This window comes from Arvicola amphibius, chromosome 10, assembly GCF_903992535.2.
Source record: "Arvicola amphibius chromosome 10, mArvAmp1.2, whole genome shotgun sequence".
NCBI lineage: Eukaryota > Metazoa > Chordata > Mammalia > Rodentia > Cricetidae > Arvicola > Arvicola amphibius.
Window position 1 is genome coordinate 1,751,447 of NC_052056.1, and position 23,314 is coordinate 1,774,760.

At 45.6% G+C, this 23,314-nt stretch overlaps 1 protein-coding gene across 1 annotated transcript in view; it reads right to left on the bottom strand.

Moving 5' to 3' along the window:
* Positions 1-5,308: 5,308 nt before the first annotated feature.
* The window catches only part of Igsf5 (immunoglobulin superfamily member 5), a 39,484-nt gene continuing 21,478 nt past the window's right edge, over positions 5,309-23,314 (bottom strand). Inside the window, exons 5-15 of the mRNA XM_042055903.1 lie at positions 22,202-22,342; positions 17,832-17,851; positions 16,798-16,981; positions 14,779-14,887; positions 13,823-13,923; positions 12,315-12,388; positions 11,795-12,045; positions 10,588-10,706; positions 9,062-9,249; positions 8,571-8,661; positions 5,309-6,120 (exon numbers count right to left, since the gene is read on the bottom strand). Of these exons, the coding sequence (XP_041911837.1) occupies positions 5,981-6,120; positions 8,571-8,661; positions 9,062-9,249; positions 10,588-10,706; positions 11,795-12,045; positions 12,315-12,388; positions 13,823-13,923; positions 14,779-14,887; positions 16,798-16,981; positions 17,832-17,851; positions 22,202-22,342 (1,418 nt within the window). The 3' untranslated portion in view covers positions 5,309-5,980. The remainder of the gene's footprint in view (positions 6,121-8,570; positions 8,662-9,061; positions 9,250-10,587; positions 10,707-11,794; positions 12,046-12,314; positions 12,389-13,822; positions 13,924-14,778; positions 14,888-16,797; positions 16,982-17,831; positions 17,852-22,201; positions 22,343-23,314) is intronic.

Below are 23,314 nucleotides of genomic sequence, written 5' to 3' on the forward strand. Positions count from 1 at the left end.
GAGGAACAGGAAAAATGTCACTGACCAAGAACTACAATGGAAGCAAAGAAAAAGTCCCTGGCCAGCTGCCATCCCTGTATGTAGAGAGGGGCCTCTTATCACTGTTGGACAGAAAGAATTTGAAGCTGGGGTGTTAAACCGGAGCCCACATGTACACAAAATTATATAACACATACACTAACACACAAAAGTACACACATATCATATATGTGTACAGTCTTATATTCACAAAAGTACAAACATACATGCCATGTATGTAGACACAAATACATACAATACATATCCATGCAATTAACACATCTATCAAATATGTACTCATGTATAGGCACTCACATATGCACACATGCATGCAGCGTACAGAACTGCATGCATGCAAACATACCATGAAGCTGGGAGGAAGCAGGAAGGAAACAAACTTTCCATCCTTGCTACTCCTGTGATAGGAGCGTTTAGCGGCTATGCTGCTCCTGTCTAACTTGTGCTTTTGGAAGGGAATGAAAATCTTCATCATCTGGGCCATGGCTGCTGCTGAGGGCCATGGTTGTGTCCTATTGCAGCCAGGGTCTGTGTTGATGCTCATGGCTACCACCAAAGGTCATGCAGATGTCCATATACTGGGTGGTCGCCTGAAGCCCTGTTGAAGTCTGAGGGCCACGCTGAGTAGCACCCTGCCCCTCTCTGGCCACTGCGCCTGGGAGAGCTGGCTTCTTACCCCTCTCTGACCTGCAGTGCCAGTAGTGACGTGCCCATGGGCCAGCTGGCCCTACCCCTTACCCCTCGTGGCTGGGGGTGGGGCACAGAGGAAACCCAGACCCAGATCCAGGAAATGAAATTGACCCACCCTGATAACTACTCCACCTATGAACTGCTGACGTAAAGGGGTCCGTCCTGCGGAACCATGCCTGCAGGATCTCCATGACTCAGGACAGCAGCAGACCATCCAAGAGGATGACTCACGGACCAATGACAAAATTCCTGCATCCTATGCCAGTGAGGAGGAACCTCAGAGGCTCCTCACTCTGTCTCCTTGTCCTGTTGATGTGGACATGGGTACCAAAGGGCCTGAACTACTCAGCCAAGGAAGGTGCATGCCTGGAACATCCTGGTCATGTACACTTTGGGTAAGTGTCCTAGCCTTGGTGGGGAATGGGGAGTGAGCCATGGAGCTGCTGGGAAGACTGTATTTCCTTCTGACTTCACAAATGCATTCACTGTTCCTTGATTCTGCTTCTTGAACATCCCTCCTGTCCATCCACACCCTTCATACACTACCTTACCCAGCTCAGTCCCCCCCCCCAGAGACTAACTTATCAATGAGTTCACAGGGCATCTGGCTTCTGGCCAAGGCTAGTCCAGTGCTGGTTCCTAGGCTTGGCTGTGTTCCTCCACTTAAGGCCACAAAAACATGGGATCTGCTCTATACGGGTCTAGCCAACTCTACCACCGCTAGTCCTCTCAGGCCTTCTCAGTCTCTGTGTGTGCTCCAAGGCCACTGGTGCCCCTTCCCAAGCAAGGGCCTTGGCTTGCTCCATCTTCCTGAGCCTTTGCTCGCCATCTTCCCCTCACCATCTTCCCCTTTCTTTTCTCCCTGAGCTCTTCAGAATTTCCATCTCCAAACAGGACAGACAGTTACTCTCCAAGGTGCCCTAAACACTTCAGTGCCAAGGGCAAGATATTGATGTGACTCTTATTGGTCATGGCCCCCTTCACTTTTGATGCCCTCTGATTGCTAGGAACATGCAAGGCAACCATCACCTCTCTAATGATTTGCTGAGGTCAGAGCCACACAGAGAAGAGGAAATGTTTCCAGTTATCCTCAGGGTATTATCACCACCAGTTCTGTCCTGCTTATCTAAGTCCATGAGAGAAGGCCCTGAAAAGATCAGGCATGCTCAGTCAAGTTCAAAATCAGTCAGGAAGTCAAACGGGGGGCATTTCTGTCAACAGGAGTTGATGGCTCAAGATTTTGAGGGGTACGTGTTTATCTATATTTGCAACCTCATCAGGCATTCCTCACCGGAGACCCTCATCTATATTCTGGATAAGCAACCTTGTCCGTGTCATTTGCTGACCGCCTCCTCACACCCCAGCCTCCTGAGCCTGCCTCAGCTGTCTGCACTGCAAAGTGAAAGACACTTTTACCACATCAGCAAAACACCATGTTGAGCTGAGAGCTGCCTTGGGGTTTGTGGAATCCATAAATAGAAACCAGTCGACTGCAGGCTTTCACACGGAGGAAAACACAGATTGTGTTTGTGTGAAAGAGCCCATGACACGTCAAGGTCATCCCCAAGTAGCTCTCTGTAGATTGGTACTGTCCAACAGAGTTCTCTTCATCGGTGAAAACCTGTCATCTGACTGTCTACATACAGTAGCCCTTGGGCATGAGTGACTACTGGGCATCTGGGATGTGTTGTACACTTGAGGGGAAAGATCTCGAATTCTATTTAGTTTAAATAACTGAAGTTTAAGTAGTGCTATGTGAGTCTGTAGGAGTTCTGAGTGACAAGGAATGCATCTTGATCTTTCGTTTAACAATTCCACAGAATTCGCTGGAACCTAAGGTTGGGTAGCAATTAAGGGTGAAGCATTCCATCCTGCAGGGAAGCTTCTAAGACAGGCAGTAAATAACACAAAACAGTTCCAAGGAGTCCCTGAAATCAACCAGACTCACTAGGTCCCTCCTTCCCAGGAGTATATAAGCAATAAAGACTTCCACCAGGCCCTCTCAGACAAGACCAACTGAGAGACATGGAAGGGACACTTTACAACCTGTTGAGCTGCCTGCAGGTTGTACAGTGTGTCCCAGGTTTCCAGATGGCCTGTCACCCACACTGAGTGGGCTTTTGTGGTGTAGCTGTCTTTGAGTGGTTTCTGCTCCTGTCAGTATCCCCAGTAAAACTCATGGTTCAACAAGTTGGACTTTAATGGTATCCGTACCTTGGGCTGTCATAGGCTTGCTATCTGGGGTGAATAAGCATTTGTTCGGTCTTCACAGGAATAGCCTTGACATATGTAAAAAGTCAAACTCTACCCTAGCAGTAGCATAGTTAAACATGAGATTAATTAACTGTTAATCACAGAGAAATCTGGACTAACCAGTCTGCAGCTCGAGATAATAACGGCCATGCTTCTAGGTTAAATGTGAGTGCACCAGGTTCAGGAAGTGGAAATTTCACTGAGCAAACCTAGGTGTAAGAAGGGATTTGGAAAGGCAGAAGAAATTTCATCCTGGATTCCAACAGCCAAGTTGTTTTTACACAGGATGAGAAGATCCAGGAGACGTTGAGCCGCTCATGGGTGAAAGTCTCCTGACTCCTTCTTAGAAACAACTTCATTTTTAAGTACTACAAATTGTTGGATTACCACCCAAATTTTAGCATGAAGAAAGACAGCACCAGGAATGCAGATGGCCTAGTAGTTCAAAAGCACTGACTGTTGTTCCAGAGGACCCATGTTCAATTCCTAGCATCCACATGGTAGCTAACAGCCATCTTTAACTCCAGTTCCAGAGGATCCAATGTCCTCTTCTGGCATATTGGGCACTGTGAACATTGGTGCACATACATTAATGCAGGCAGAATACACATATAATAATAATAACAATAAAGAATAAAGGCAGCACCAATGCTCAGCCCATGAGAGATACTTCCTCATGCAGTGGACACAGTGGACAATGGGTCAAAGTGCAGGGAATAAGAGACTGTGGAGGGCTCAGCCCTAAATGGACATTTGTATCAGCCTCTCTCCTACCAAGGCTCAGGAACCATTACAGAAAAGGGGGCAGAGCCTGTAGGAGCCAGAGGTCAGGGAGGACTGTAAAAAGCAATGCCTTCTGGACACCACAGGACCACTGCACTCAAGAAGTCATAGCAGCCATGGCTGCCTGTGCAAGACCAAGTCATCCCAGCATGGAGTGTGCTGGACAGTTTCTTGTCAGCTTAACACAAACCATAGTCATTTTCGAGAGAAAGAAATCTCAGTTAAGAAAGTGTGCTGCGGGAGCTCCTTCCCCTCCTTCAGCCAATAGCCTTTAAGATACCAGCCCACTGGGGCGTGGTCTCTTTTGCTTTAAAAAGCAGTGGTAGCCATGAGCTCTCTCTCTCTCTTGCTTCTGTCTCCGCTTCTGGCTACTAGACTCCTTCCTCCCCACCGCACACAGAGGGCTGTTATCTAGGATGGTGATCTGTAAGTTTTTCCCTTTAAATAAATAACCCTTTTGTTAATCATAATTCCAAACTGGTGTGGGATTGTTTTTGCGACTTACGCCTTCAAAAGCGCCTCCATAAGGTCAGACTGTAGACAAGCCTGTAGGGCAATTTTCTTAATTGATGATTGATGTGGGAGGGCCCAGCCCACTGCAGGTGGTGCCATCCCTGGGCTGGTGGTCCTGGGTTCCGTTAGAAAGCAGGATGAGCAAAAGCAAGCCGATAAGCAACACCATTCCATGACTCTGCATCAGCTTCTGCCTCCAGGTTCCTGACCTGTTTGAGTTCCTATCTTGACTCCTTTGATGAAGAACTGTGATATGGAAGTGTAAGCAAAATAAACCCTTTCCTCCCCAACTTGCTTTGGTCATGGTGTTCCATCCCAGCAGTAGCAATCGTAACTAGGGCAGAGGGGGAGGGGCTCACAAGTCCCCACCCATAAACTGAGGAGCAGCGGATAGCTGCTGGGGGAGTGATGTGGAATTCCCCTCTGTATGCTGTGAATATGTTTTATTGCCATTGATTAATAAAGAAGCTGTTTCAGCCAAGGTTGAGCAGAGTAAAGCCAGGTGGGAAATCTGAACAGAGATATATAGAGAGAGTAGGCAGAGTCAGAGAGAAAGCCATGTAGCTGCTGAAGGAGAACGATACAACCAGAAACTTTCCAGTAAACCACAGCCTTGTGGTCGTACACAGATTAATCGAAATGGCTTAATCTAAGGTGTAAGAACTACCTAGAAATACTCTTAAGCTATTGGCCAAGCAGTGTTTAATTAAAATAGTTCCTGTGTGATTCAAGTCTGGGCAGCTGGGAACAAACTAGCAATCTCCATTTACAGGGGAAGGGGACAATCTTTTTTTTCTTATGTGCTGTGGCCCCTGGTAGGTTGCTCATGCTCCAGGGGAGAGCCCCACTCCCATCCATCTGTGGTAGCACTGATTGAAAATGAAGAGGACATGAAGCTGGGGGGTGGTAGGTGTTGGGGTCTGGGAGAAGATGGAGGAGGTGTTGAGATCACAGAATGGATCAAAATACGTTGTTTTCTTCTATGAAATTCTCAAAGAATAAATTAAAAATACAACAATAGAAAAAGATAGTATAAGGTGTTTTGTTTTCTCTTTGTTTATTAAATAGATATCTCTTTCCAGTTCTTCCATGATGCTTGAATAATGCAAGCGTTGTGCCCTGTCAGGCAGAGTCCACCCCTAACTCACCCACAGACATGGGGCAAGGATAAGAGAGCAGCCGGGACTGACTGTCGTCTGCACATTGCACCTGGCATTGCTCCTCCTTTAATTTAACCCGCTGAGCTCTGAAGGCCAGTCCACCTAGAAAGATCCAGTTGATTCTAATTGTTATGCTCTCGTTCAGTGACAATATACAGCAATTGCCCCGAGCTATAAAAACACATAAAATAGCATATTACCATGATATAGGACAAACAAAAACATTTCGAAAGGCAGAATCCAGTCCTGTCTGCCTTTTGTTGGGTTACCAAGCAGGAGCGTCAATCCACGAGGAACAATCTCCATGGCAGACCGTCAGGTTTTGCTCAGTCCCACTTTAAGGAATTCATCCAAAACCATGAACATTTCAAAATCAAATTCTTCTTGGTATGAGGAAAACGGACTCCCCCGTCACCATAAAGCATCAGCTTCCGTGACTCCAAGGTGGGCCTCTTTGGCCAAGCTGCAGGCCAGTCTCAGGATGAGAGGAAGATGGTATCAATCTTGGTGGGTGTACACAGAGCCACAGCCATGGGGAGTCTTTACTACACCAGCGTCGCATTTCTGACCTTCCGAGGACTGGGCGACGTCAAAGCAACCCGTGGATGATTCGCTGGGCTGGGCTGGCATGTTTTTGGTTCCTGGGTAACAAAGACAGAAAGGTGAGTGTGCTCGCTGGCTGGTCCTGCAGCTCAGTGCTCCCCTGAGCAGCACGAGGAGCAGAGATGAACAACTGTATAGAGACACACCCTCGCCTCCTTTTCCTTCAGGAACACATGCACTGGGTGCTTTCCAAGTCCAAGAGCCAAGCTCATTCCCAGAAACCAAGACCCACTTTTAACAAATGATATTACGATGCAAAGATTCCCTGTTTTGTTTTGTGTGCTAATTCTCCTGTGGAAAGTTCTTGCTTTACCTGGTAGGGTTTTTTTTTTCTCCTTTTAAAAGATAAGATATTTGTGGACATCTTCAAATAACACACATTTCTTCTAAAAGAGCAAAAGCAAAACAGAAGCCCTGACTGGAAATTTGCCACTCCATGTCTCCTGTGGTATCGTGTGGTGCTGGTTTCTCATTCAGAAAACTTTCCAGATTAACCTGGGCTCCTCTACAAGCCCGAGTGACACAAGCTTATCGTGTGCTGGTAAGCCTAGCCCCAGGGAGACTTAGACATGAATTCAAATTAGCCTGAGCCACACGGGGAGACCCGTCTCAAAAGCAAAGAAGTTGCATGCACCCATTTTCCCTGCCAGGTCGGGGAGCCACAGTTCAGACTGCAGGGCACGGTAAGCATATCGAATATCTTAAATAATGCAGGGGGGCAGGATGAATTATTCAGCTGCAGTGGAACATTGTGGGTCTGTGGGAAAAGTCTTGCGGCTTTCGGTTACAGGCTTCCAATAAGGAAAGGAAGCCTGCTGGCGGATGGGGCTGTCTACGCCAGGGTCTCTCTGGAGAACACCTTCTTCTGGGAGTAGCTGGGGTTTTTTGCAGTTGTTTGCTTCTGTTTGCGCTGCTGGGTTGCACAAATGTACTGCCGCTTTCTAAATTTATCACCGGTTTATTTCTGTTTATCTCAACAGGAGGAATGGATTAGCGGGCAAGGCACAAGCCGGGTTATGAAACATTCATATGCCCTCGAAAACTGATAGTAAAGAGATGGAATTGCTAAAAACAACCAGAAAAATTGACTGACAGCAAGTTGAAGGTCCCAGAAGAGAAAAAGGAAAAATGGCCATTTGTGTTAAATATTCATCTAGGTACAAACATTCTTAAAGTCCATGGTTTTAGACCAAAATGGAAGGAATTCACCTGTCCCATAAGTTGATTGTGATTCATAGCAATAAATAAATAAATAAATAAATAAATAAATAAATCCTTGTGAGTTCTGTCCTCAGATGTGGCCGACCACGTTACACCTGAGCTCTCCCTATTACCCAGCATGCTCTTTTCTAGTAATCATGGGCCTTTTCCGTACCCTAATCGCACACCCTATTGAGACGGAAGCCAGCAATGAAGAGCGGTCACACTGGCATGTGCCCATTTTGACAATCTGTCTTTTTTCCTGCTAACTTCCCTAGACATTTAATGCCTGAGCTGAGGTCTGCAGCCTAAAATCTTAGTCCTCCACCTACATTGAATGTGGTCTGCCTTAGGATGCATCTAAACACTGGAGACTGAAAAAAAAATGCTGCCACAGATGGCGGGGTGTGTGAGCCTCGTAACCTTACACTTGGTGCTGATCACGGCACCCCAGATAACATCTCAAGCTCTTCCTATGATGTAAGAAGCTCACCACAGTGGCACCAGGCACAGTTTAGGAAGCCTCCTGGAACTCAGAGAGGGCACTGCCTTAGAAACAGGCCTGTGTCTACAAAAACTTTGTCCCCATGCATACCACTTGAGAATGTTTGAAAAGACTGGTTCTTAGGCCTGATTTTGTGTAGATGGCCTGGAAGAGCCCCCAGGAACTTGCACAAGTGCACCAAGTGCTTCTGGGGTGTGCTGCACTGAGATACCAGGGTCCCAGACATAGTTTTCTATCGGCTCCACACATACTGAGCATGCATTCTTTAGAACCCAGGAATCCAGCATCTGGAACCGTACCCCCAAGTGTCTATCAGGGTGTGGCATGAATCAGGCCTATACATTCCTAAGTCAAGAGCCCCCTGAGGCGTGTGGCTGCTCTCATAGCAGACCCAAGTCCTCTTCCTAGCAACCACACAGCGGCTCAGAACCATTCATCCATAGCTTCACTTCCAGAGTGCCCGACTCCTTCTCTGGTCTCGCATGGCACTGAACATACAAGAGCATATCTATACATGTGGGCAAATCACTCATACCCTTGAAATAAGCGAAGCTTTAATACTCTAGTGCTCAGGGAAGACCGCATGAGGGGAAAGGCTGAAACGGGATTGAGCAAAAAAGAGCTCCAGGCATTGGAGGGTTAAGTGGTTCTGGAAGCCTGCATCTTACCCCATGGATAGAGCTCACCATCTTCCGTAGTGACTGACCCACAGCAGCCCCTATCCTCCCACAGCTTCTAGTCACAATGCCTGGTATTCTGTGGGCACACCTAGAACCACCGGTCCCTGTGACAATCCCTCACCTTTCTGAAGTTTTACAAGTCCATACTGAAACTATCAGAAGATGAAGAAGGGTCTGACCCAAGAGCATCACCCCTGCCCTCACAAGACATCACTATGGCAGCATGGACACCAGCACCCTGGAAAGACATGGAACAGAAAGAATTCTAGGAGATGGGGGTCTCCTAGCCTTCCCAAACTGAGCTTTCCTGCAGGGTAACTACTAGAGCTAGGTCGTAACTAGAGTCATGCCACACGGCCTGGGATGAAGATTGCATAGGCAGCAGCTTTCACCAGCCTGGAGATGCAGACTCATGGTGTAGATCGCAGAGGTACTAGACATGGGGCAAAGACAGGAAACCTCTGAATAGCCCCAGACACTACTGCTTCCTGAGCTTTACATAGCCCTGAGCTCCTGGTTGGCAGATGCTGCGCTATTTACAGAATTAAGCTTTGCCCGTTCCAAGGCCTATTAGTGCCAAGCAGGAGCCTCTGTTGCTGTGGCACCCTGTGTTTCTATGGATAGACCATTTATCTGGCCCATTGAGCACCCCAGAAGTCCAGACTAGGAACGGTACTGGCGGCAGGCTGGGTCACAGCTAGAGATCTAGGTTTAGACTGCAGGGTGGGAGTGGGGGGTGTCTGCAGAGCAGCACAGATGTAGTCAACAGCCCTGAACTCTAACTGGCCAGCTGGAGCTGGGGAAGAGCTGGGAGCCAGCACTGACCCTAAGGGGCATGTGTGTACAGAGATGCCTCCATGTTAATGTGAGGTGGGCATTGACAAATTGGAGCCACACGGACACAGCAAAAACGGAGGATAAAAGACAAAGGATGCGCTCTCAGACACCTGTCTTAGCCTTTCCAGGAGCAGGATCAGAGCGGGGTGAAGAGAACTGGAGGACGAGGGGTACACAGACAGTAACATCCTTACAGGAGTGAGAGTTCTGAGAACAGTGCCCATCACACCCTTAAGACTCCCAGACTAGACTGCGATGTGGGATCTGGCCTTCAGAAAGCTCTACAGATGAACCTCTGGTCTTAAGGATCACCTCAACCATCACCGTAAGAAACGGTTGTGTCCACACTGGAAACCTTCACGTGTCCAGGTGACCTCACAAAATCCTAGGTCCTCTTCAAGCCAAACGCAGCAGATGGCTGTGCACCTGACTACAGCCCTTCCCTCCAGAATCCCTCCAGCTCATCGGCTACTCAGTGCGACTCCCAGAAAGCACAGCCCATGGCACATTCACACTCCAAATGGGGCTACCTAGAGGACAGTGTTGGGACCCACATCCGCATACTCATCCTTTGGCTGAACGTGACCCGCCCTGTTCAAGGCATGCTTTCCCTAAAATCCCCCACTGGGAATGGAAAGAACCAGCCATGTCAATAACTCCACTAAGTTTCTAGCTAGGGAAAGACAGTTCTCTCTAGGGTCTGAATGGTGTTGCACGGACCTCAACACTCTCTGCTGATGCTAAGGTCGCCTTGAAGCTTTGCAACGCTCCCCCCCCCCCCAGGAAACACAACATAAACCGTTAGCGTCAGGTTCAGCACCAGGGCTTGCTATCTTCTTTTTTCCCGCCAACTGATCACTTAACTGGCTATGCATGTCAGTAGCTTAAAACCATCAAATTCCTCTCCTGGATATTTTCAGAACAGCTTTGAGAAGCATCCTCTTGGAGTTCTGAGATGTCATCTTCCTTCTTGTGTTCAAGCACCTTCATTCCCATTCCTCACTCACAGCAGATACATTCCAGATGAAATTATCTAGTGAACCCTATTTGGATCTCTTCCTAGGCAAAACACGTGGGCTTGTCTACAGGAAACTCTTGACAGAAAAAAGGCAGCCAGAAAGGTGTTGGGGAGATGGGGGCTTCTGAAATGTGTTCTTGGGGTATCCATGTGGGATAGCTTTTCCTTCACTGTCAACACAGCTAAACCTGAAATCACCTAAAAGACACACTTCTGAGCTTATCTATGAGGGTGTTTCCAAGGAGGTCTAAGGGGAGGGAGACCCATCCTGGGCGTAAGAGCACCACCCTGTGGTCTGGGGTCCCATACTGAACCAGAAGTGCCCATCTTTCTCTATTTTGTGGGACCCATAATGGGACTGTGTCTCCAAACTGTGAGCCAAAAGAAACCATTCCTTCTTTATGTTGCCTTTGCCAGGTATCTTGTCACTGTAACAAGAAGTGTGACTTAGTCACAATGCTGAGAGCTGTGTGGGAGTGAACTCCTTGGCCACCTGTGTCTTTATCAACCTGTGATTCCACCCAGTAGAGCTATCAAAACTGAATATACAATACATACACACATAGTCTGCCATTGCTCCCTTTAATCGCTACTTCTTGGTCACCAGACCAGTGCTTCTAAAGAAAGCCTGTCTCCTTTCCCCTGCTTCAAAAGCTCCAGATCCATCCCAAGGCACACAAGCCAAGGATCTGCTTTACCGAGAAACACTGACCTCTCTGTTCCCCTGCCACTTGAATTGAGAAGGTACTACAATGTGTAACAATGTGTACTAAGAGCTAGTAGCCTTCATGCGTGCCCAGTTCCCCCATGTATCTCCTCAGCTGGCTCCCTGCGTTCCCCTAACACCACTTGAGTACCCAAGTTGCCTAACCTAGCATCAGGCAGTCTCCAGCCCACTGAAAGCCTAAAAGCTCCGTGTCACTGGCAGAATGCATGCAGGCAGCTGAATCCCAGAGAGAGGGAGGAAACCACAGAGCAGAGCTCCCTGGAAATTTAAGTCAATCCATGTGTTCAAAAAGAACGATCAGGGACCACAAAGGTGCATGTGCTAGGTGCCCATCACCACAGCCAAGAGCAATCATTGGCACAGATCAAATTACCCAGTGAGTGATTAGAAATCTAGAGACTGCTTCTCCAAAAGAGATGAGAAGGTTGTCCCCCCTTAATTAGGGGCCCCAGAGCAGAATCCCCTGAAGGGGTCTCTCTAGGAGTTTCACTTGTACAGGTCAGAGAGGGTTGCTGTCAATGCTTTGGCTACGATTTCAGATACAAACTGTTTTCTGTGACATTAACCCCAACTCCTACATGTATGATAACCAGTGTTGACTGCGTGTTAGAAAATGAACATGCTGTGTTCACAGGTGACAGTTTTAACTGTCTTGTCCATCAGACGCTACAGACTTACACATTCAATTGCACACTGAGTCTCTGATGACATCCAATGGAGACCTCAGAAATGCTCTTTGTACCCAAACCCTCTCATCCCTCAGCAATCTCTGTCAATGGCAGCTCTAACCTCCAAACAGTTCTGGCCATATTCTGACCAAGGACTCTTCCCACCTCCACCCAAACTCCAGTCCCAACAGGATCTTCCTCAATGTCAACCTCATGGCCATAGAACTCACATGCAGGGCAAACCACATTATTCTCCTGCTTTTCAAACCCAGCACCCAGCAATCCTTCCATGAGACAAACAGCCCAAAAAGTACTAGTATAGATGTGAATTCTACAGATCCAGGAAGCCAGAACAGCAAAGGTGCTAGAGACCTTCCATCAAAGAGAACAAACAAGTTGCATGTTGTTTATGACTTTGTTTGTTCAGGTGACTATTTCCAAATTATCAACTGGACTTTCAGCCAGTGCTATAGGAAAGCAAGGGATACTTCCTCTCTCTGCCCCCATTCCAGAATGGCTGTCTGCTTAAAAACAGAGGTGGGGAAGAAAGCCCTTCTTCCATCATGAATATTCAATGTATGGCCTTCACAAGGTATGCATTTTGAAATTATTTTTAAAAATTCCAAAATGTTCTACATTACCTGATAAGTAGAGCTGTAAATGTTTTGTTTTGGAAGGCTGACTTCACCAGGTTTCGGAGGAAGAGAAGCAATCTCTGCAATAGAAGAATATTTTCAGTGCAATATATGATTTTTTTAAGAAACTGGGTGCATATTCCAATAATTAATTAGTATTTCTACATAAACATATTTGCTCCTATGTAGTTCTGGCTTAAAATAATCTCTGCAGATCAGATCTTTAATACAGACCTCGAGGTCCATGTACTAAAGACGGGTTCTATTGGAAATGATGGGTTCCTTTAAGGAGTGGAGCCCAGTGGGAAAAAGTTGGGTCATAAGGAAGATGTCCTTAGGGAGAACATTAGGACCCTTGCCTCTTCCTGTCTCCCTCTTTACTTCTTAGCACCATGAAGTGAATACTCCACTCCCTGATGATGCTCTGTCCGCCCAGGTCCAGGTCTCTGGAACGATGAGCTAAAATGGGCCTTTCTTGCCATTCTTCGCTGTTGAGCTCAGTACTCCATGGGTGGTGGGAAGCTAACAGCACTCTGAGCGCACAGCTGTTTTTCTCTTTCCTTCACATAAACTTAGAACTTCATGCTTTATGTAAAAATCAATTCCCTTCTTCACACCATGGTCTCATCTAGACACAAGATGACCCACGGCTTCAGTAGCTGACCATGGAAAATAGACATAGGGCACACTGAGGGTAGGGCAGAGAGGTGGGTCTAAGGCCGTGAGTTTCGGTCAAGCTACTTGAAAAATGCTCAAAATACTAATGAATAATACACAAAAGCAAGAAACGCAGAAAGAGGCTGGGGTTCTCCAATTCCGGCAGCCCATGCTTTGTGGAACTTTTTAATGTGATGCATAGAATTTGGGATGCACAGGGAGGCAGCCTGGGTGAAGTCAAAGGATGGGGATACTGAAGGCTAGAACCCCAGTCTTAGCAAGGTCAACTGGCTGGGGGTCTGTCCCTGGAATTTTTTTTTTTTTTTTTTTTTTTTTTTTTTGGCCAACCCATATGGCTGACAACCCTTTCTAGTGCTAAGGAATGGTGTGTGCTGCCTTACCTTTGGCATCAACCTTTCAAATCCTACTGCTGCGGCCTTGCCTACAGAGAGTCCCTACCTGTGTGACTACAGAAGATGAGACTCTGCGGACGACTTCTCAAGTAGTTTAGCCTTCTAACAAACCGTCCTGCCTGACTGATCAGGAGCAGAGTTCTGTGTGTCGGTTGAACTGGAATCGGGTTACATTTGGAAGAAACTGCCTGCAGTACACTAAAGGGGTCATCTCATAGCTTTAAAGGGGAATGAAATCCTTGAAAGTTATTAACATTATGTATGCTTTCAGCAGAAAGAGAGAAAGCTTGATTGCTAAATCTACTCCTAACTCTAAAAATTCTCCTAAAATGTTATCCAAATACTGCTGGTTCTGTGCTTAGATTTTTTCTACTGGAGAAGCTGGTGTCCAGGCAACCCACACATCTCCCTCTGGAGGTCTTTCCATGCCTGCCTGATACTCACGTGCTCTCCTTGCTTCTTCCGAACTGTACCCATAGTTTTCCTTTCCACTTTTTAACCTTGTCTCAGGCTCTGCTTTGATTGTCTTCACGCTTGCCGTTTTTCTGAAATTAGAGCATTTTGGTTACAGCTTCTGCTCAGCAACGGTAGACAGCCTATGCATACCAGTGAGAGGGAGGGATGGGGCTCATCATGGAAGGTCTGTGGACTCTACTCCCAAAATGCCCCTAAGTAAATACAGGGGTCAGTAACCTATGACCCCTGAGCCCAACTATCCCACCCTCTGTTGCTGAAATCTGGGCACATCCGCTTGTCATCACAGTTTCTGGGGCTGCCTTCATGTCCACAGCAGAGCTTGGGGGTTGTGGAAAAGACTTCATGGTTGAACAAAACCAAAGTATTACTGTGTATCCCTTTGTACAAAACAGTGGGTTTGATCCCCAAAACAGAGCAGAGATGGGTGCAGGTCCCCAGGGAGCAAAGTTGGATGATGGATAGCCAGAGAATGAAAACCATTTATACTCAACTCCCAAGAGCATCTGCTAGGGAAAAACTGTGATATATGCCCTGAAGATGGGTTATACACAAGCTACAGAGGACCCAAGGGGCCAATATAAGCGAGCGATAGACGTCTGTGCTGCCCACAAAAACATGATAGACAAGAGCTGCCACATACTACAGGGGACAGTGGACACAGGACTGCTCTTGGACAACAGTGTGTCCAGGCCCTCACTGCAATGGGGATGACACAGAACTCTGAACAAGGTGGGCACTCAAGTTCTCCACAGGGACACAAGAGAACACTCGGAGAATGATATTCCCTTCCTACTGGAACAACCTGGAAACTGTTGAAGTCCCACATGAAGCCGGGGAGAATAAATCCCACATACAGCTAGAGCACAGCATTTTGTCATCAGAAAATATCTCCACCCACATGGCACAGTGTGCGTGGGCCTCACTGTAGGAAGCCCTGGAGAGCAGACATGGCACAGTGTGCATGGGCCTCACTGTAGGAAGCCCTGGAGAGCAGACATGGCACAGTGTGCATGGGCCTCACTGTAGGAAGCCCTGGAGAGCAGACATGTTTGTATGAGAATGTGTGACGATTCATTCACATAGATCTAAGCTTACAATGTGGGAAAAGATGTCAGAAGTATGTTACCATTGGAGGAAAGGAGACAATGATCTCAGGGAGGTCTGAGAGGAGCTCCCTGAGTGGGGCTACCGACTCGCTAGTGAATTTTGGCCAAGGCCACAGCACAGGTATCTAAGAACTTCATGCTGTGTACACCTTCCTCCACTTACATTTGAGAACAAAAACGTCACAAACCATCACCTTGTAAAACAAATCTATACTGATGAAAAATGTTTGAAGATGTTTTAAATTAAACATATATGTAAATGTCTTGTGTGGTATGAACATGTGACTGGAGCTTCCCATAGGAGTTAAGGCGGGGTGTCCAACACCCCGGAGCTGGAATTAAAGCTGGCATGAGCTGCCTGGCATGAGCACTGAATTCAGGTCCCGCAAGAGCAGAAAATGCTCTTAACCTCGGAGCCGTCTCTCCAGTCCTGCTAATAAAATTGCTTTATTTATAAAAATGTCTATAGTGTTTGCTGACATAGACAGTTGCTTGTGTTTCCCAAGCAGAAAAGGCAGATACTAAAACTACATACATGCCTTTCATGAAGCAACGAAATTACAACCATCTGAAAAAAAAACTTTCAGACCAAAGTACTATTTGTTAGCAGGAAAAAAACCCTTCAGAATGGTGTCAGATAAAAAGAACATGCTATTAGATAACAGTTGTGAGGGCCCCAGATTGTACAAAATGCCTGCATACATATCTCTGCTTGTATACATGATCTCACACACAAACATGCATACATTAGCATATGTAACAGTAATTACCTCTAGACAATGGATCTACAGGTAGCATTAATATTGTTTCTCAGATCTATTCATGTTTAATTTCTTTTCTACACTAAATATGTACTGAATCTTTAAGAAAAATATGTATGGTTATTTAACATAAAAAATGTAAGTGGCTGGAGACAGCAGTGTGGACAAATGGGAAGGAAAAGCCGGGAGATGTGGACAGGCAGTAAGTCCCACCATGCCCCCAGGACGAGGCAATCTGTTCTATACCAGGACCTGCACATAGATGAGGGACCTGGCTCTGGGTGTAGCTACCCTCTTTACAACCCTGAATCCATAAAGCAGAATGTTAGAAATATCATCTCTCTGCCTCAGTACCCTCAGCCACAAAATGGAAAAGGTCTATACAACCATGGTAAGAAACCAGCAAGATTGAAGCCTGTGCAGAGCTCAGAGCGGGGTATGAGTGTAACAGAGGGAGGGGGTCTTAGCTGTTGTCATGGCTACCCATGTGGTTGTATGTGCCTATTGTTATTCTCCAGCATTTTGCTGAGTAACTATGGATTCCCTACTGAGCCTTGAAATCCTCTAAGATCCTGAGAACAGAAACCAAAGGCTGTGGCAACCATCACCCTGCTCAGCCAAGGAGGAATTCAGGCTATGACCCCCCTGGTAACCAAGGTCAAGAGAAATGCTAAAATATGCACCAGGATCTGTTTTCTCTCCCTCATCTCACATCAGGCCCCAAAGAACAGTTTTGAGACTATTGCTGCATGATGTCTCAGAATGTAGGCTGCCTCTCTCAGAACCTGTTTTATTACCAGGGCCGGAAGATGAATGGAAAGAACCTGTCGCTTGGTAACCATTATACATTCATTCATGGTACTCTACATAACCAAAGAGGTTTTCAAATTCAGAGCCTAGAAACTATATTATCTAATAAACACTGACTGCTGGATGTGGCTGCAAAAACCTTCAACAAAACTGCTGTGTCTGAAACACTCTGGGTGACTCTGTTACTCTGAAAGTAGAGACATTCACACTGGCTACCATGCATTCCTGTGAACATACCAGCTACCATGTATCCCTGTTAACATACCAGCTACTGTGTATTCCTGTGAACATACAAGATACTGTGTATTCCTGTGAACATACCAGCTACCATGTATTCTTGTGAACATACCAGCTACCATGTATTCTTGTGAACATACAAGATACCATGTATTCCTGTTAACATACCAGCTACCATGTATTCCTGTTAACATACCAGCTACCATGTATTCCTGTGAACATACCAGATACCATGTATTCCTGTGAGCACACTGGCTATCACGCATTCTGTGAACACACCAGATACCATGTATTCCTAAGAATACACTGTCTACTATGTATTTGTGTGAAAATACCAGCTAGCATGTATTCCTTTGAATCTGGAATTATCTCCCTCAAAGTGTTTGCAGTAGAGGGGTGGTGGCAACCTTTAATTCCAGCACCCAGGAGGCAAAGGCAGGTGAATCTCTGTGAGTTTGAGGCCAACCTGGTATACAGAGCTAGTTCCAGGACAGCCAGAGCTGTTACAGAGAAACCCTGTTTTGAAAATAAATAAATAAGTAAATAAATAAATAGATAAATAGATAAATAAATAAATAAATAAATAAATGAATAAATAAATGAATAAATAAATGAATGAATAAATAAATAGTGAAGTATCTGCGGACACTCTGGATGGTGTATGAAACAGAGGAATTTTTCACTCCTGTCTTCTTAGTGTCGAGACAAGCTGCAGACAGTGTCTAATTTGTCTACTGCCACATGCCTTATAGGTGTCTGTCTGGCACAGCTTTCTGTCCTGCAACATGCCTCAAGTCCTGGTGCAATCTGTGCAGTGCATTGGCTCAAAGCAGGCAGGACAACAGCCACCAACAGTCACAGGGAACAGCGCCCTCTTGTGGAGAGAGCTGCAAATGTCAGCTGCTCAGTCAACCTCCATCTCTTAGAGAGCCTAAGCAAGTCCTCTATAGATGGCCTAAGGTTGCTTTATGAGTCTGTGATTGGATATGTTCGTGCATGAGTGTTGCCATGGTTACTTGGCTTTGTTTTGGCAAAAACTGAAGAGGTTTCCAACTTACCTTATTTCATTTGATAGCTAGATTCTGAAAATAAGAGGGTGTGGGAGAAAGAAAATCCCATTAGCAAAACGAAGACAGTGGTTCTAAACACAACTCTAATTTTTGTTGACCCTCTGACACGATAAACTTCACTTTGACCCAGCCCGTATTCAAAGTAAACCCTGCACTGAATTAGTAGACAACTAAAGCCCAAGGAAAACAGACTCAGTGTCAGAAAAGTAAATACTCTGTGGGAACCTGAAAGAGAATGGATGCCCCCTGTGAACCCATGAGTACTGATTGAATTTGATACCCAGTGTTGTGCAGGAAGGGCTCTAAGTAGCCAAGCCTGCCACAGGAGTCGGCTGCCTACTGTGTGCCAGCCCACCAGAAAGTATTTCCTCATTTGACTATTGCAACCGTCTAGGATAGAGCCGCTGGTGTTGCCGAATTCTAACAAGAAAGACACCACTATGTTGATAGAACTTAGTTTCTCAACACGAAGGTCCATTTTTAATCAATGTCATATGTACCAACAGTGTCAGGACACACAGAGCAACAACAAACCTGCCATTCCTTCCCTAGCCAATGGTACCAACCAATGGATTTTGGGACAAGAGGGATTCCAGAATACAGATTCTAAGTCACATGCCAAGTCTCCTCAGTCTGTGTGCAGGGCCCATGTTCTTCACAACCTCACTCACCTTACCAAGCCTGCTGAGGACTGGAAAATATCCATTTCCCCTACTATTATTATTTTAGGGGGTGGTAATAGTCTCAACCTATTTTCAGATCTAAAACCATCATCTGATTCATGTTTCCAAATAAACTCTGAAATGCTTTTATATGCATTGCAAGGAACTCCAGTCTCCCTCCATCAATACGCTCCATGGGTGGGACAAGCCACATGTCCCACTCAGGTGGGGATGGGTGCAGGATTGGGGGCCATTCTCTCCACACTGCCATCCCAAGGCCTCTGAGCAGAGGCAGCAGGACCCTCAGACACCCTCAGTCAGCTCTCAATTAGCCAGAGGCACATGGAGACTTCCCCAGATGCCAGCAAAGCACCAGAAAACACTCCTGGGGGAAAATGTTTAATGCATTTTATGATCATATTAGGAAGACCCAGAAGGTCACTGAGTTTTACAATCATGTTAGTATGCATTATAATTTCACTGCAGCCACATCTGATCTGGCGGCAGAGGGCAAAACATTGTAACTGGGTTGTGGCAGGTCTCTGTTTACAGCCCTAGACTTTTAGCAGCAAGAGAGGGAAAGAAATCCCCCCCCCCCCCCCCGACACTGGCATGGGCTTTTTGAAATTACATAAAGGACAAAGACATGGGATTCCCCTCTGTATGCTGTGAATATATTTTATTACCATTGGTTAATAAAGAAGTTATTTTGGCCTGTGGCAGGGAAGAATAGAGCTAAGCAGGGAAAACTAAACTGAATACAGGGAGAAAGAAGGCAGGGTCAGGGACATCATGTAGTTGCTGAAAAACAAAGACACTGGAAATTTAACAGTAGGCCACAGCTTCATAGGGATAAACAGATTAATAGAAATGGGTTCATTTAAGATATAAGAACTAGATAGAAATATGCCTGAACCACTGGTCAAGCAATTTTGTAATGAATATAGTTCTTGTGTGATTATTCAGGTTTGGGGAACTAAAGTGCAGTCTCCATTTACAGGACAAAATTTAAGATACACATCTCAGAAATATTTTTTAAGACAGGGTCTGACTATGTAAACACACGGGCCTGCAATTCACTGTGTAGGCCAGGCTAGCCTCAAATTGTGACAATCCTGCAGCCTCAGCTTCCAGAGTATTAGAATTACAGTGAGCGAGGAACGGGTCTGCAGCACGTGAGCAAATCCTTGGTCAAATCAAACTCTCATCGTGAGTTCACAGACTTTAACTGCTCTCCAACTTCCCCTTGCCAAGGAATAAAATGAACCCCCAAATCAAAGCCTGATCCATGAAGGAGCTACATCCAGACCCCATCCTTACGCTAGATCATGAGATTTACCAGACATGTCTTGCTGAGAGATCAATGGAAAAGAGTCAGTAGATCCACCTGGCGCACACACAAAGTGTTCGCAAATTTAACAACGCAAATCAAGTGACAGGCACCCAAACATCGCACCTCAGCTCTTACAAAAAAAAAAAATAATTTAAATGTAGAAAGTGTTCAAATCAGAGAAAAGACAAAGATTCGGCACTTGAAAGTCTGGGCTGTCACATGTCAAATCATCCTTCCGCACTCAAGTTCCAGACTGTCAAACTCTGTAACAAGGCCCTCATGCTAGACCCCATCCCCAGACCAGCAGCAGCTTCCACATCGCTGGGAGTGTCCCGGCACACTCATTCACGAGACGTGTGTGACTTTTCCATTGACTTAGCATGTGCCGTGTTTTTCTTTTTGCCTCTGCAGCCACCCTCACCTGCACTGGGACATTTTAAACCCCACAGAATGGGGAAAGGCACGTCCTAACCAATGCTATTCTAGAAAGCAATTGTATATTATAGGACATATCACTGTAGCTGTCTATCCTTGAAAATCAGTACAGAAGTCAAATAATCCAGGTCTCTAGCAAGATCTCATCAGTCACCTTCTCAGATGTGGGAAAAGCCCAGTCTCCGGATAGGGTTTCCTGGGCCCTAGAGGAACAGCTCTCTCTTCCCTGTACCCTTCCCCTGGTTCCTATCAAAGACTGAAGACCTTGCCTCTTAGTTGCAGTTTTGCTTTGCTCAGCGTCCCTATTACCTGTGTCCCACCTCATTAAGGCAGCACAGGAGTGAAAATATAATACGTAAATTGGCAGGCACTGTGATCAATTGATGTGAGTAGGCATTGGGAAATTACTAGATGGAGCCAATCCATACACCCATATATCCATACATGAATCACCTTTAAAGGAAAAATATTTAAGATCTATTTTCAAGCCATGATTTATTATGACTGATACAGGTCTACAGAACACGTTGGCTCTAAACAAAGCCTTGCATCCTTTATCCAGCATGTCCCAGTCCCTCATCCCTAACTCTGGAGACCACCATTCCACTTCGCTTCTGTTGTTGAGTATGCCACAAACAAGCAGCATCAAACCGCACTTGTCTTTCTATAACTGACTCATTTCTCTTAATGTCTTCAATTTCGTGTTGTCCTAAATAACAGTATTTCTACATTTTTAAAGGCTAAATGGTATCCCCTTGTGTGAATAAATGTAAGTATGTATGTATATATGCATATGTTTATATACATGCTTGTACGTGTGCTCATGAGCACCTATGTATGGTGCGGGAGAATTGTCTGTATTCTGTCAATCATGTTTTAAATAAACACTGATTGGCCAGGCAGGAACTATATGTGGGACAACCAGACAGGAAGTAAAGGTAGGGCAATGAGAACAGGAGAATGCTGGGAAGGAGGAAACCCATTTCTCCCCAGTTCTGCCCAGACTATGGAAGAAGCAAGATGTGATCTGCCCTGCCAAAAAAGGTGCTGAGCCATGTGGCTAATATATATAAGAATAATGGGCTAATATAAATTATAAGAGCTAATAAGAAGCCTGAGCTAATGGGCCAATCAGTTTATAAATTATGTAGATATCTGTGTGATTTTTCTTTGGGACATAATGACTGTGGGAACCAGGCAGGACAGAAACCCCAACTAGCAAACCCACATGTTACATACGTATGTCTTTGTGTGTATGTGCATGTTCATGTATGTATGAATGCATGTATGCATGCGTGTATATGTATACATATGTGTGTTTATGTGTGTATGTGTACTATATGATTGTGTGAATACATCTGTGTGCATGTATAGGTATGTGTGTGTTCATGTATGTATGCATATATAAATGTAGCATGTGTGTGTTAATTGTGCATATCCAGATGTGTTCGTGTGTGTATGTGTATATGATGCATGTATGTGTACTTATATACATGTGTGTATGTGCACTCATATGTGGGTGCATGTATGTAGCACTGCCTTTACACAGTCATCTGTTGATGGACACTCAACCTGTTTTGATATCTTATCTATCATGAACTGCTCTGCAATAAACATGGGAAGGCATATGTGTGTCTGAAACATGTGTTTCATTTCCTACGGATATTCATCCTGCAGTGGGAGAGCTGGATCACAGGTAATTCCATTTTCAGTCTCTGAAGAACCTCTGTACCATTCTTCATGGTAGCCATACCTGTTTGTGTATGTTTCCCTGTCAGCTCTTGCCCATTGCCTATGTGATGACAGCCATCTGCCAGGTTGCTGTGACATCTCAATGTGGTGAAACTCATCTTTTGAATGATAAGCTCACTCACTTCAACTGATTTTTACCACAAATTCAAAACCCCATAGAAATTTACATGAAAACAATACCTTCTTTTTCTCTCCTGGAGATACCACAGCAGCAGAATACTACAATCAGAACGATGATCAGGATCAGGAGCAAGGAAAAGCCCACTGCCAGCAGTACAATCGCCCAGGTCGGCAGTGATGAGCCTTCCTCACCAATACTATCTACAACGGCAAGAGGAAAAAAAGAGCTTAGCACCATCTGTACCTTGTAGGCCCAGTGACTAGAGTGGGGATCTAAATTATCTTGTGTTATAGTGATACTTTATTTATGTTTTAATAAATAATGCTTGTCTGCAGATCAGAGGGTAAAACTAAGCCACTAGAGGCCAGGCAGTGGTGTCACACACCTTTAATCCTGGGATTTGGGAGATACAGGCAGATGGATCTCTGTGAGCCAGCATCACCTGGATCTGTTTCTGCATTGATCTTGTGTAGCCCAGGTTGGCCCTGAACTCACACCACTGCCTGGCCTCTAGTGGCTTAGCTTTACCCTCCGATCATCAGGCAAGCATTATTTTTTAAAACACAAATAAAATATTATGCCGGGCAGTGGTGGTGCACACTTTTAATCCCAGTACACGGGAGGCAGAGGCAGGCAGATCTCTGTGAGTTCAAGGCCACCCTGGTCTACAAGAGCTAGTTCTAGGACAGGCTCCAAAAGCTACAGAGAAATCTTGTCTCAAAAAAGAAAAAAGAAAACCATAAATAAAATATCACTATGCTGTGTATTGAATAATAGCATAATGCTTCAGCGTCATAATATTCAGCAATGTAATACATTAATAATGCAGCAGAGCATTCTTGGCTAACCGCCCTCCTCTTTGTTCAGTGACTCAGACCCCAACAGTATCTTTCATCCCAGTATTTAACAACTTTGTAACCAGGTCCAACTATTAGTTGTTCGAACCTCCCGCATTCCTGAGAGCTGCACAAGGGTGGGCCAGCAAGGCTACTCCCAAAGGTTCGCATTCTGATAAGCACGCTGGGAAAGCCCTTGGTTAGCCAAACTGTGGGTTAGCTAAGAATGGTGGGTTCTGGCATCCATGTTCCCAGCTCTGTGATCCCACAGACCAAAGGTAATAGGAGCACCCTATGGGAGGGCAAAAGACCGTGGGCACACAGCTCTCCTCAGGG